Genomic DNA, 14968 nt, shown 5'->3' with positions numbered 1-14968 from the left:
AAGAAGAATCTTGAGAGGAATATACAGTTGAACACATGTGACTAAGACCTAATAATAACTATCTCAATAGTTATAGTACCAGCCATCACTACCACGTGTTATCAAGCACTTATTGTGGACCAAGCTTTTGCTAAAAGCTTTATGTAAATTATTTCACTTAATCTTCAAAGGCTATCAGTCTCTTTACATTAATTTCACAGATAAGGAAACTGAGATTCAGAAAGGTTAGGTAACTTTTTTAAGATCACATAGCTGGTTTGTGGCAGAATCAAGATTAGAACACAAAATAAAACTTGACTTCAGAGTTTATGCTCTTAATCCCTCTGCCATCTGCCTTCTTCTACCATATTATGTTATAGACGATGTTGGGCCCAAAGCCAGAGACACAGATGAGCAGACAGAGAGGCCTAAGCACGGAAGGAGTTCAAGGGCTAACACTCAAATGTGACAAGTGAGATACATCTCTTTTAAAGATCACATAGCAGGAGGGAAAAAGTCACACCTTTTTAAAAGACACAGGTGCATTGCAGCAGGTGTGCCTATTTATGTTTGCCTTTGCTTTCTTACTTTTGGATTCAGTTCTTGAAAACTGCTTATTTGAGATAATGAGAGAGAAGCACTTTACATGCTATAATTAAAAAATTAAGTCTGTCTCAAACAAATTAGGAATATGTGCAAATGCATATTTCATTCTTTTTTGGACAAGAGTAGGTGGGAATAATGATAGCTCCACAGATGTAACTCTTCCACGTGCAATCAGCTCTGTCACTTTGTCTATATCCAGAACGATGGTAGTGTCAAAAGTTGAACATCCCTTGATGTGAGTCAATAGTAAGAAATTGGAGAGGAGACTTAAATTCGTCGTAGCCAAATTCAATGTCCATGTAATTATTGTATTTCTTCACAAGTAGTTGCCCTTTTACACAAGTTTTAGGGGGTCATAAATATTAGTGCAGCACTCATGGGCTGATTATTCAGACTGGTCTTACCAGGCATGCTGATGATGAGGCTGACCCTCAAATAGCAGCGCCCTATGTTTTCAAAATGAAAGCATCTACCTGCTCCTCCTTTGACATTTTGTAGATAATCCTTGTTTTCCTCAAAGTTAAGTCAAACAATAGATAGACTAAGAGAGCTCAGCTTGGCTGAATTCAGAACTTTCTTCATTCATTCATCCAACTTTTCTTAAATATCGGGAATGATGGGTAGGCTAAAAGGAATTAGCATGGTTTGTTATGACAATATAACCAACGCAGTACAAATATGATTCTTTTTGCATTGTAGAGTTTATTAAATAGCTTATTATATTTGCATATGATTAAAATCTTATTCTCCATGAGTACCAGAAACCACATTTATATTCACATGGAATTTTCATGGAATGGAAATTGAGATGCATTGATTTGATTTTGGTTTTGAGATGCAGTGTGTTGATACACCCTGAGAAAACCATAATTCAAAGAGTCATGTACCATTGCAGCTCTGTTCACAATAGCCAGGATATGGAAGCAACCTAAGTGTCTATCAACAGATGAATGGATAAAGAAGATGTGGCACATATATACAATGGAATATTACTCAGCCATAAAAAGAAACGAAATTGAGTTATTTGTAATGAGGTGGATGGACCTAGAGACTGTCATACAGAGCGAAGTAAGTCAGAAAGAGAAAAACAAATACCATATGCTAACACATATATATCGAATCTAAAAAAAAAAAAGTTCTGGAGATGCATTGATTTGATTTTGGTTTTGATATTAGATTTCTACCTTAATATCACTTCAGGAATTTTAACACTGAGCCTCATCATGTGAATTCTAAAGAAATGTCATTTAACAATTAAAAACATTAAATAAATACAATGTCATTTAACCTGAATTGACAATACCAACAATTTAAAGAATGTGGTGTTTAATGGAATGATAAAACTTTTTGTATTTGTAAACCCTGAATTACTGAAATTACCCAAAAAAATCTTATATTCATATATGAAGTACTTGAAAATCCATAACAAATTACTTTTATGTATTCTAATTTAGAGTAAAAAGAAGAAATAATAATTAGAGCAGAAATCAATGAAATTGAAAACAGGAAATCAGTAGAAAAAAAAATCAGTGAAACCAAAAACTGGTTCTTTGAAAAGAGTAATGAAATCAATAGCCTCTAGCTAGGATAACTAAAAAAATAATAAGAGACTGGGGACACAAATTACTAATATCAGAAATGAAAGTCGGGACATCACCACAGAGCCATCAACATTAAAAGGATACTAAAAAATACTATGCCAGCAAAGCTGATAACCTAGATGAAAAGGACCAATTCCTTGAAAGACACAATTTGCCAAAACTCAAGCAAGAAGAAGTAAACAATCTGAATGGACCCATATCTATTAAAGAAATTGGATAAATAATTAGTAACCTTCCAAAAGAGAAAGCACCATGCCCATTTGGGCTCACTGGTAAATTCCACCTAACATTTAAGGAAGAAATTTTTACCAATTCTCTACAATATCTTTCAGAGGATAAAATCAAAGGAAATACTTCCTAACTCATTCTATGAGGCCCGCATTACCCTAACACCAAAACCAGACAGACACTACAAGAAAAGAAAACTGCAGACCAATGCCTCTTACGAATGTAGATGCAAAAATCCTCAACAAAATATTAGCAAATTAAATCTAACAATGTATAAAAAGAATTATACACCAAGAAAAAGTGGGATTTATTCTAGGTATGCAAGCCTGATTCAACATTTGAAAATCAATTAATGTACTCCATTACATCAACAGGCTAAATCATATTAACAGGTGCAGAAAAAAAATTTGACAAAGTCCAATACCCATTCTTGATAAAAACTCCCCGAAAACTAGGAATAGAAGGGAAGTTCTTCAACTTGATAAAGGATCTCTACAGAAAACTCACAGATAACATCATGCTTAATGGTGAGAAACTCAAAGCTTTCCCTCTAAGATTAGGGACAAGTCAAAGATGTCCCGTCTCAGCACTCCTTTTCAGCATTGCACTGAAAGTTCTAGCTAATGCAATAAGACAAGAAGTGGAAATAAAACATATGTAGGTTGGAAAGCAAGGAAGAAACCGTCTTTGTTCATAGATGACATGATTGTCTATTTAGAAAATCTAAAAGAATCAACAAAACTTAAAGTACTTTTTTATTTTTTTTTTTATTTTATTTTATTTTTTTTTAATTTTTTTTTTTTGCAGTACGCGGGCCTCTCACTGTTGCGGCCTCTCCCGCTGCGGAGCACAGGCTCCGGACGCGCAGGCTCAGCGGCCATGGCCCACGGGCCCAGCTGCTCCACGGCACGCGGGATCCTCCCGGACCGGGACACAAACCCGTGTCCTCTGCATCGGCAGGCAGACTCTCAACCACTGCGCCACCAGGGAAGCCCCTTAAAGTACTTTTTTAAAAAAGATTTTATTTTTTAGAGCAGGTTTAGGTTCACAGCAAAATTGAGGTGAAAGTACAGAGAGTTCCCATATGCTCCCTACCCCCACAGATGCACAGCCTCCCCGTTATCAACATCCCCCACCAGAATCGTACATTTGTTACAACTGATGAACCGAAATTGACACATCATAATCACTCAAAGTCCATAGTTTACATTGCAGTTCACTCTCAGTGTTCTACATTCTATGGGTTTGGGCAAATATATAATGACACATATCCATTATTATAGCACCATACAGAGCATCTTCACTGCCCTAAACCCTCTGTGCTCCACCTGTTACTCCCTTTGTACCCATGGACTGAATCTAAGGAAAATAGTATAGGTAAAATGATATTTCCACCAATACTAAATAGACCATTCTTAGAAATATGTACTTAGTAGACTTTTATGACATACACATATATAAATAGAAAAATGAATTTCCAACCTGTTGCAAGCACCCATGTTGCCCCACTCTGACTTTGTACACCAGGAGACTTGTACCAAAATCGGAAACAAGAATTAGAGTCTGACTGTTCTTCCTGACCTCTTCACCTATCAACTACTCTAAACTGACACCACAGGTTTCCCTACCCAGTGACATTCATAATTATCCTCTCTGTAAAACATCCTACTCTCTTTCCCCATGACATTGCCACTCCAGCAAGCATTTTCCAGCAAAGCTTTGCTTTATCCAGACACTTCAAGCCACACCCATAATCTAAATAATGGTGCTCACATAGGAACCTTACTGCAGGGACAGCAGCGGGCCCAGTCCTCTTCAGGCTCACTACTGGAGTCCAGTGCAGCTCTTTCATTTACAAACAGAGGCCTTTTGGCTTGGTCACTCTTCGCTAATGAGTTATTATGGCTGGACAACTCAGTTCCATTTTATTACAATGCCCCATAAAATTTATGAATGTTTTAGACATGAAGGAAACTGAAGAGAAAACTAACAGGTGAATTTTCAAGTGTCTTTCTGCAAGCTCCCCTGATGCTTATGTTGTATTGAATATTCAGATCAACTTCAAAGGATGTGAAGAAATTAATTCAGCCATAACTATCAACTTAATGCTACTACAGAAGAAAAAAAAATAATGTAATTATTCAAAATGTCATTTTGTAGATGAAACCCTTTTGCCTGATTTTTTTTTTTTTTTTTGTCTGCGTTGCATTGCTGCTCTTGGGCTTTCTTTCTCTTTGCATGGAGCGGGGGCTACTCTTCGTTGTGGTGTGCAGGCTTCTCATTGCGGTGGCGTCCCTTGTTGTGGAGGACGGGCTCTGGGTGCGCAGTCTTCAGTAGTTGTGGCTCGCGGGTTCTAGAGCTTAGGCTCAGTAGTTGTGGCGCACGGGCTTCGTTGCTCCGCAGCATGTGGGATCTTCCACTCAAACCCGTGTCCCCTGCATTGGCAGGCAGATTCTTAACCACTGTGCCACCAGGGAAGCCCTTTTTGCATGCTCTTACAGTTAAAATATTCTTATTGGATTTTAGCTTTTCTCAAAGTGATGCTGCAAATCTCATCTATCTAACTGATACTCACTGAGTACCTCTGAGGTGACTTAAGTATTATTATCCAGTAAGTATGGTATATGTTTCACAAACATATAAACGCTGAGCCTTACTTCAGCTAAATGTATCGGAGCAATGTTCCTGTGGAATCACTACAGTGTAAGCACAAGAATTTAAACTTCTGACATTAATAATGGCAAATTAATAAATGGTGCAGATTACCATCATTCTTGAATATGTAACTACAAGTTAGTGACTAAAAAGTAGAATAACATACATGTCTATAGGAAAATTTATTTATCGATCATTCAAAAGTATTTATTGAGTGCATGTTTAGTGAAGGCATTGTAGAGGAAACTCGGTATCTGAGGAACCAGGTAAAAATTTCCTTGTCTTCATGGAGTTTTCAGTCTAGTGAGGGAGACATCCTTAACGTAAAGCTTGCAAAGAAACAGATATGCTATAAAGAAAAATAGGAAGCATCAATGAGAGGATATATGAATGTGCACATAAGAGAACATGTTAATTTGGAAGGGCAGGTACAGCCTCCCTGAGGATTGACATGATAGTCGAGTACTGAGGATGAGGAGAGCTGGCCTAGTCTGGTGATATTTCTATGATGAAAGAGGGAATAGTAGGAGAGAGGTGGGAAAAAGGCAGTACTGATGGGGCAGTGCCTCTGAGTAGGGAGGGGCCATGGGATAGGATCCAAAGCTGCATCCAGGGATAGCTCCTGAAGGACCAGCAAAGATCCAGGAGAATGGAGCACAAGCAAAACAACAGGCTTTGATATGCAGCTCTTTATCAATGACAGATACTGTATATCACAGAAATTCTTTGTTTTACAATTGGGAAAAACATAGTAAGAATGTTTCAAATCCTAATTGACACAAACTTTGTTCCTTTTCTAACTTCTAAACATTCTTACCATAAACTATGAACACGTATATAGCAATTTCAGTCCTTGTTTTACTTAGACCTGTTTCAAAGGGGAAGAAGACTAATATATAACACATCCTATCTCTCTGTACTTTATATTACATCTTCTTGGGAAGAGAAGTTGTGGCAAATTAAATGAAAAATGCATACAAAATAAAGCTATTAAAGTGAAAAAAAGAATTTTTTAAAAAGCAGGGAGAGGGAGAAGTAAATAATCCAAATTAGGCTAGTTATTGTAATTGAAACCTCTTTTTCACTGAGTTTTTTGGCAGCCAAGACAAAAGAAGAAAATGTGATGAAATAAAAAGCAAGTATTTTCTGATCAAAGTATCCTTTGATACTTCAGAAAAGAGCAAGTTTTCCAAATCTCAAAGGATTTCTAAATGTAATTTATTCTGTAAGAGATGTGAAACAACAATGGTAGAGTCCTAATAACTACTGTTTATAAAGTAGAATATCTACTACGTGCTAAGGGCTTCCATGCCCCATCTCCGATTCTCACTACAGCCTGTAAAGTGGACCTTGCAGATGAGAAAACAGATTTAGAGGGTGGGAAAATTGTTTAAGGTCGCACAGGTAATAAATGGTATACTTGGGGTAAATTGCCCCAAAGCAGCTCTCATAATGTTTTTCCTTAATAACCATTTCAAAAACAATACCACAAAACCTTATTATGCTTTATTTCTTATATTAACCCTTGATCAAAACCAAGAGCATAATATTGAAACAGAACTCGGCAAAGGTATGCCTTTGGCACCAAAACGTTAAATTTATTATTATAAAATCCTTAAAAAGTATTTGTTTCCTATCTTGATGAGTCTGCAGATAGAATTCTACTTGTCATTTAATGCTTTTTTTTCCTAAAAAGAGAATGCACTTTGCAAAAATTGAGCCAGTAAATTAGTTGTGCTTCTCTGCCTCTGACGCTTTCTCTTCCTCCTCCTTCTCCTTCTTCTTTTAATTCCACAAAGTTTTAATTAAATTCATACACACCTGGTTGTTTGCTCTTCCAATTTCTTTATTAAAGGTTACCATTAGTCAAGATAACCTTTAGTAATTAGCTGCTACAATTGTTGTCAGATTGATTATTTATTATTTATTTATTATTTCTCCCTATTAAATTGTTGGATTCATATAGAACATTTTATAGATCTTTTCCCAAACTGATGTTTAGGTTTTCAACCTGTTTCCTTGCTTGTCCTCAGTTTACTTTAATTATGATTACTTTTAACACTTGGTTTATTCTAGAATATCCAATAATCTCATTTCTTAGTATTTCTAATCCTTTTGTGTACTTATGTTGAATCCCCATAATCTGTAGCTAAAATGACAATACTTTGATAAGGTCTATTTCTCTGTGATTAGATATTCCTTAATCAGTTCTGTATCATTCATATGATATAAAACGTCTTTATACATTTTCTATGAGTACCCAATTGTGAGGAGCATTTTTCCCCTTAATATCGTTTTCTTCTTCACTTCTCCATGTGCAGTGATCTCAACGTGTCAAAATAAGATTAACATTTGATGAGATTATGTATTTTATTTAAAACCTATTTTGAAAATAAGGGGAAGTGTGCCTATTATTCAGCTCTTAAAAACTACTCTTTTTATGTCTTCAGATGCTGTAAGACAAGTTTTCAAAGTATATTTTAGGGATTCCTGGAGGGTCCCTGAGACCCCTTTCAGGGTCTGTGAGGTCAAAACTATTTCATCATAATATGAAAGCATTTCTCCTTACTTATCAAAGTACTGTGGAATTTTCCAGAGTCTACATGATATGTGATTTTACAATAGAGAATGCAGCAGATATGAGAATCCAGCTGTTTTCCATTAAACCAGACATTAAAGAAATTTGTAAAACTTTAAAACAATGGCATAGTACTCTCTAATTTTTTGTCTTAGAAAATAGTTATTTATGTTTTAAAATGTATATGTTAACATCATGAGTTTATTGTTTTATTTTTAAATAAATTAATAAGTGATTTTTAAATTTCTCAGTTTTAACTACTTACACAGTAACTAAATGTTAGGCATAACTCACATAAACAAGAGCTCTTTGAGGTTCTTAATATATTTTATTTAACTTTCTAGAAGTCCTGAGACCAAAAAGTTTGAGAACTGGTGCTCTGGAAGTGTTGCTGCTTCTAATGATTGTATCTCCTTGGGGAAGACAAAAGATCATATACTCCATGTTTTCCTTCTTCCTGGCTTCCTGACTTGAGATAACGTAAAAGTCAAAAATACTAACTATTGATGAAAGGCAATCAGTGGGTCTAAGCAAAAATAAAATTGCCATTTTGCCAATAAAATACACTTAAATGCCTCCTCCCATATGTGCACATGATTATATTATGACTTTTAATAATCTATTATTTTCTCTAAAACTTTTCTTCTGTTATCTGGTCTAGTTCTCCTTTATGGAGTGCCAAATGGTGTTTTGTTTTTGTTTGTTTTGTCTTGCTTTCTTTAGATTTGGACTTAGAACACGTGACCACCATTTCTGTTTAAGAAAGCCAGAACAACATTTAATGAGAATCTTTACATAATTAGAACTTGCTAAACCAACACTTGTCAGTTCATCTCATTTGCTTTTGTTATTGTGTTGCTGTTTTCAGTGTCATTTTCTTCCCAAAGCAGTGGAGCTTCTAAATTGGGTTAGATTAGGGAGGAAAATCAATATTTTCTATTGATCCCAAACTATGCAATTCTTAGGTATGCTCCAAAGCTATTATATGAGATACATCTTTGCCTTTCAAACGTTGCATATACGAGATATAGTCTCTTCCTTCTTAGGGATATGGTGGTTTTTTCCACGGTATCATTCGAGGCTGAGTGGGGTCCTCTGTCATTCTCTCGTATCTCCTCCCACTCTCTTATTACCTTCCCTCTCTTCCATTATTCTCCCCTCTCTCCTTCGTTTTTATTTTCCTCTCATCCCCACCCTACAAAATCAAGAAATAAGTATTTCTTGAGCACCTGCTTGGGAATCATGACATGGGCAAAGGTATGGACTCTGCTGCCAGATGCCCAGGTCTGAATCTTGACACCACAATCTCTAGTTGTGACATTGTACAGATCTCTTAGCCTCTCTATGCCTCAATTTTCTCACTTCCAGAACAAGAATTATATGATTTACATCACAGAGCTGCTGCTAAGATTAAATAAACTAAGAGATCTAAGGTGTTTATAATAGTGCTTGGAATATAGTAAGTGCTTAGGACATGAATGGTATTATTATCTACCTGATAATGATCTAGTATAAAGAGTGAGCTAGACCTGGTAAGACATGAACAAAAGCAACTTTATGTTTTTCTCACTGTTGTCCTGACACATTAACCCCGTGAATCCATTCTTCTCCTCAATGAATAAAATTTCAGGCCATGCCCATAGTTTTTCTTGTCCCTCTTGGGTAAGGAAAAGACCAAAATTTTATTTTTTACTTTTTTTGTTGAAGTATACTTGATTTACAATATTGTGTTTCTGCTGTCCAGCAAAGTGATTCAGTTATACATATATACATTCTTTTTTATGTTCTTTTCCATTACTGTTTATCTCAGGATATTGAATATAGTTCCCTGTGCTATACAGTAGGACCTTGTTGTTTATCCATTCTATATGTAATAGTTTGCATTTGCTAACCCCAAACTCCCAGTCCATCTCTCCCCAACCCCTGCCTTGGCAACTACAAGTCTGTTCTCTATGTCTGTGGGTCTGTTCCTGTTTCACAGATAAGTTCACTTGTGTCATATTTTAGATTCTACATATAAGTGATATCATATGGTATTTGTATTTCTCTTTCTGAATTACTTCATTTAGTATGATAATCTCTAGTTGCATCCATGTTGCTGCAAATGGCATTATTTCGTTCTTTTTTATGGCTGAGTAGTATTCCATTGTATGTATGTACCACATCTTCTTTATCCATTCCTCTGTTGATGGACCTTTAGGCTGTTTCCATGCCTTGGCTATTGTGAATAGTACTACTATGAACATAGGGGTACATGTATCTTTTTGAATTATAGTTTTGTCCAGATATATGCCCAGGAATAGATTGTGGATCATATGGTAATTCTATTTTTAGTTTTTTGAGGAACCTTCATACTGTTTTCCATAGAGGCTGTACCAACTTAACATTCCCACCAACAGTGTAGGAGGGTTCCCTTCTCTCCACACTCTCTCCAGCATTTGTTATTTGTAGACTTTTTAATTATGGCCATTCTGACTGGTGTGAGGTGACACCTCATTGTAGTTTTGATTTGCATTTCTCTAATAATTAGCAATGTTGAGCATCTTTTCATGACAAGACCAAAATTTAAGACTCATCCAGTTTTAAACTTCTTCCCTTCCCCACCTTGGGATCTGTAATTTATAAACATAGCGGGTAGGAATTCTTGTTAGTTTCTTCTTTTTTTCTTGCTCTTTTTCAACAAGCTAGATGCTGATTGTGGTCCTTCCAGGGTTGGGATGTGAAGGCGATGATGAAGAGTGAGTGGGTTAGGAGATGGAGGGTTAAGACTTGGTCTTACCAGATGGGCACAGTTCTGGGCTGGCACCAGTGATCTCTGGGTGTGGCAGGTTACAAATGCCTGTTGTTCTTTCCCTATGGGACACAATTGATAGCTCTACAGAGACGCATTGCAGGACAGTTCTCTCACTCCAGGTGATATAAGTGGCCCTTCAGCTGCCTACTCTCACCTCCCTCATGTTCTGCTTTCTGTGATGCTGAGATGAGGTGGCATCATCCCAGCAGGAAACACTCCAGCAAAGGGACCTCTTCTGGGAGACTAGTGTCTGATTCCCTTCTGCACAGTCCACACTGGGCCCATGAGAAATGTGCTTCTTTGTCCAGCTATTATTTGAGGGCAGCTGAATCTCACTGAGAACCTCTGTCCTCAATCACCTGCTCCAACCATTTTCCAGTTTTTCATGAGTGAGCCAGGTATCAGTCCCTATTTCCCCAAATCACTAAGTGACACATGTCAAGTGACCTTGAAGCTGTTTATCCCCTCTTACTTGGCTTGAGTAGAAAGAAAGGACTTCCTCTCTTCCCCTATGAGATTGGAAAGGAGAAAAACTACAACACCCTGGCAACTTTTTCTCTTAACCCAACAGAAAGATAGGCAAAGGATTTGAATGGGCATTTTATGAAAAGGAAAACCAGTAAATGTATGAAAAGAAGCTAGACTATACCAGTAAACAGAGAAAGATAAATTAAACAAAACTTAAGGTATAATTTTTATACTCCAGCTCAGCAAAAGTTAAAAATATAAATTTTCTAAAGATATTAGGAAAACATATACACTTACAATGTTTATGTGAGTAAATACTGATGGAGTCTTTTAGGAAAGTGATTTTGCAGTATATATTAAAATTAAAAGTCTATATAACTTTTAACCCCAGCAGACCTGCTTCCAGGTATCTGTCCTAGAGAAACACCAGCAAAAATACTCAAATATCCAAGTACTGACAGTTTATTAATGCATTATTTGTAATTTTAAAAAACTTGAATGTCCATCAAAATGGGAATAGCAAAATAAAAAGTGATGGACATCAAACAAAAAATGGATGCAAGGATTAAATAAAATAAGCTGTGGTGACATGTGAGAAAGATTTCAAAGACATGTTAAGTGAAAAAAAGAGCAGTGTAAAAACTTTTATTAATGATACATTGATGTAAGAAAATGGAAAAATCAGGGATATTTCTTTGTATACATATACTCATATTTGTAAATGCATAGAAAAAAGTTCAGACCATTTCAAACTGATGAATGATTGCTTTTGGAGAGGACCTGAGGCTTCCCCTGGAAGAGAAGCACGGTCAGGTAGAACTTTTAACATTCACAATGAGAGTATGTTACATGTTTAATTACACATGATTTACAAAATAATTTAAAATGTAATAAAATGAATGGAGTTGTTAGAGGTAATTTTTAAGATAATCTCAAGTATAATACTCTATACTGATAGCTGGATATACTAATCCTCAGAAGAGTCTATGAGAGCATTCACTGTCATTAAACAATATTTTTCATATTAAGGGTAGTTCTCTATAATAATTACTCACATCTAAATGTCTGTTCAAATGATAATTAAGAAATCTTTGCTATGGTTGTGAACTTCTAAGATGACACATACAATTATGCTTTTCAGATAATAAATCAGACAAATTTCAACACAGAGCACCTTGACTTTATTATAATAATAATTAGCCAAGGGCTTCCCTGGTGGCGCAGTGGTTGAGAGTCCGCCTGCCGAAGCAGGGGACACAGGTTCGTGCCCCGGTCTGGGAAGATCCCACATGCCGCGGAGCGGCTGGGCCCGTGAGCCATGGCCGCTGAGCCTGCGTGTCTGGAGCCTGTGCTCCACAGTGGCAGAGGCCACAACAGTGAGAGGCCCATGTACGCAAAAAAATAATAATAATAATTAGCCAATTTGAGCTGATATGGTAATATGCATATGAGAACTGCAACCAATATTCTCTGAGAAGTAAATATTTTATTTCTGGCAGTTGGTTCTATACAATTTAAATTGCATTTCACTTTTAGTAAAATATGTATAAGCTATTCTCAAATGACATATAGTTTAAAACATATTTTCCCTTTTGGTGTTTATTTTTAAATCATAGTATGTGTGTTGTTGAATCACATAACTTAGTAAAAATTATTATAATTCTGGAAAGATTAAATGTTGGAACCATAAATATAATTATATAAATGTTACTTAATTATTTTCCCTATTTAGTACCTACATGAAAATGGGATTGTCCATCGTGATCTCAAACCAGAGAACCTTCTCTATGCAACTCCAGCCCCAGATGCACCACTCAAAATTGGTATGTTTCCTGATGTCTTATGATCCCTTTTCCCAAAGCAGAAGAAATTTATTCCACGGAATTTGTAAATATTGCTCTGTCCAGTTTTGCCTCCATTCAATTTCCTCAAATCTTGGTATCTGTAAAGGAATAATGCATTGTTTTGGAAGTCTGTGCTCTTTCCTGGAATATTTACCTGAATTAGTGCATAGAAGGTGGTGCTTCATTGCTGGACACACAAAGGAATCACAGCTCTTGGAAATGACAGGGACTTCAGGAGGTGACCTTGTATTTTGTAGATAAGTTTATATAGTAGAAAATCACAGATTACATGACATTTCTTATTGCACAAGTTAGTTGGAGCTTAATTTTAGGTAATGAAGAACTTTGACACAAAATGCTTAGTACATATCAGTGAATTTGGGCTCTGAATCATTTGTTTATATGAACAGAGATAAATTGAGATCTGTATTTCCCAAAGTACACTCCACAGAACACTGGTCCTCAGTTGAGTGAACCATTCCCGGCTCCTTTTGGCGGGGGAAATGGTTTGTGGAGGTGCTAAGTTTGGTCAAGTAAGTTAAGAAATGCCAACTTACAGTTAAACAAGATTTTTATTTCTGCAGGACTTTTGAGAAAGTTAAAAATGCTAATGTGTAGAGTGACATCTAAATTAGTGTCTGTGAGGCTTTTTCCAAACCTTATTTGACTCTGGAAACCTTGGTTTGGTTTTTTTCCCCCAGTAAGCACTCTGAAGAACTACAAAGATGGTTTGGGAAGTTCTGATCTACCCAAAGAGATCATTAAATCATCATTTTAGAAAAACGTATATTAAATTTTACTTTCCATGTCCCTTACAGAGCAAATCTTTGTTTGCAAAAATAATTATAAAATTTATTTTAGGTGAAATCTCCTTAGTAGAATCTGTACTAAATCCTCTAAAGGGCATTGCTTTTTTGGCGCTTTTATAATTCTAATCTGATGAGTTCACTGCATTTATAAATGTTAACACTTTTGAAAATTAAGTTGTACATATCATGGAAGAGCTCAGACAACATAATGTGCTTTATGAATGCAAGAACCTAAAGAAAAATACTGAAGTCGTGCTGGGCAGCCAGCTTGTTCTCATAATCACTCCTGAAAGGCAGTGGGCAGCAGGGAAGCTTCCATTTCCTTTAACATCACTTTCAAAGATTTTATCCTTCAAGAAATTTCTTTAAATGGATGGATAGATACTAATTTAGACAGGAGAGCCTTTCTTTCTGAAGGACTTCCTGCTGCTTTTTCTGATAAGGATCAGCACCTCCATGGAAATGTGGGTTTATCTTTGAAGTCTAAAATGGCATCAATTCTGTACCTGCCTCTCTTGAAGAATGGCCTTGAACTGTTTCCTTATGTTTCCTGGGTGAGAAGGATGTAGCCCAGCAAATAGACCATAATGGTAGCAACTTCTGTTTATGTTTTATCTAGGTACCATTCTGAGAAATAAATAAGAATTTTTGCACAAAGTTATATGTTCCTCATACAAGAGTAAATTCTTATCCGTCAAATATACTAGAGAACAAAATTACTTATTTTGAAGCAGAATAAACCTTTGATATTTCTGTTCATTTTACTGACATTTACAAAAGTCTAATTTTTTATTTTGATTTCTTCCAGTGGATTAAAAGTTCTGAATTACATCAGTAATTCTATACTGTCCTTTAGAGTTAGTTTCAAATCTCAGAATTAATATTAGACAAAATATATCTGTCACAACTATTATTTCAAGAAGAAATAGCTTATTTACTGAAAGCTAGTAATTATAGAGAAGAGCATAACATGTATTTGGGAGTCATGGGGTATTTTTTTTCCAATTTAAAGCAAGGCATGAATTATTATTTAGTTTACTGTCCCAGGTGACTGGCCCCTATCTATATCCACCCCAACGTCAAATACAAACAAATAAATAAGTTTTACTTTGAATAACAAAAAAGTAATCTGTCATCATATAAAAGCTGAGAAGCGACTCACTTCATTAAATTTTTTTCTTGTCTCAGCTGATTTTGGGCTCTCTAAAATCGTGGAACATCAAGTGCTCATGAAGACAGTATGTGGAACCCCAGGGTACTGCGGTATGTTCTTTAATACCAATATTTTACTTTTATTGTATTCAATGATCTGATCTTTTTTAACTCCTAATATCTCTATTTGAAACACAATTTGATGTAAGTCTCCATGAGAAAGGCATATGTAAATGACATTCAGACCACCTGTT

At 35.9% G+C, this 14968-nt stretch overlaps 1 protein-coding gene across 3 annotated transcripts in view; it reads left to right on the top strand.

The window, feature by feature from the left end:
• The window catches only part of CAMK4 (calcium/calmodulin dependent protein kinase IV), a 239444-nt gene that overhangs the window by 185414 nt on the left and 39062 nt on the right, over nt 1-14968 (top strand). For all 3 annotated transcript variants that reach the window (XM_032626763.1, XM_032626762.1, XM_032626761.1), the window contains exons 7-8: nt 12642-12732; nt 14751-14825. In XM_032626763.1, coding sequence (XP_032482654.1) covers nt 12642-12732; nt 14751-14825 — 166 coding nt within the window. The remainder of the gene's footprint in view (nt 1-12641; nt 12733-14750; nt 14826-14968) is intronic.

This window comes from Phocoena sinus, chromosome 3, assembly GCF_008692025.1.
Source record: "Phocoena sinus isolate mPhoSin1 chromosome 3, mPhoSin1.pri, whole genome shotgun sequence".
Taxonomy (NCBI): Eukaryota; Metazoa; Chordata; class Mammalia; order Artiodactyla; family Phocoenidae; genus Phocoena; species Phocoena sinus.
Note: the sequence above shows the minus strand (reverse complement) of the source record. Positions and strands in the feature narration are given on the sequence as shown.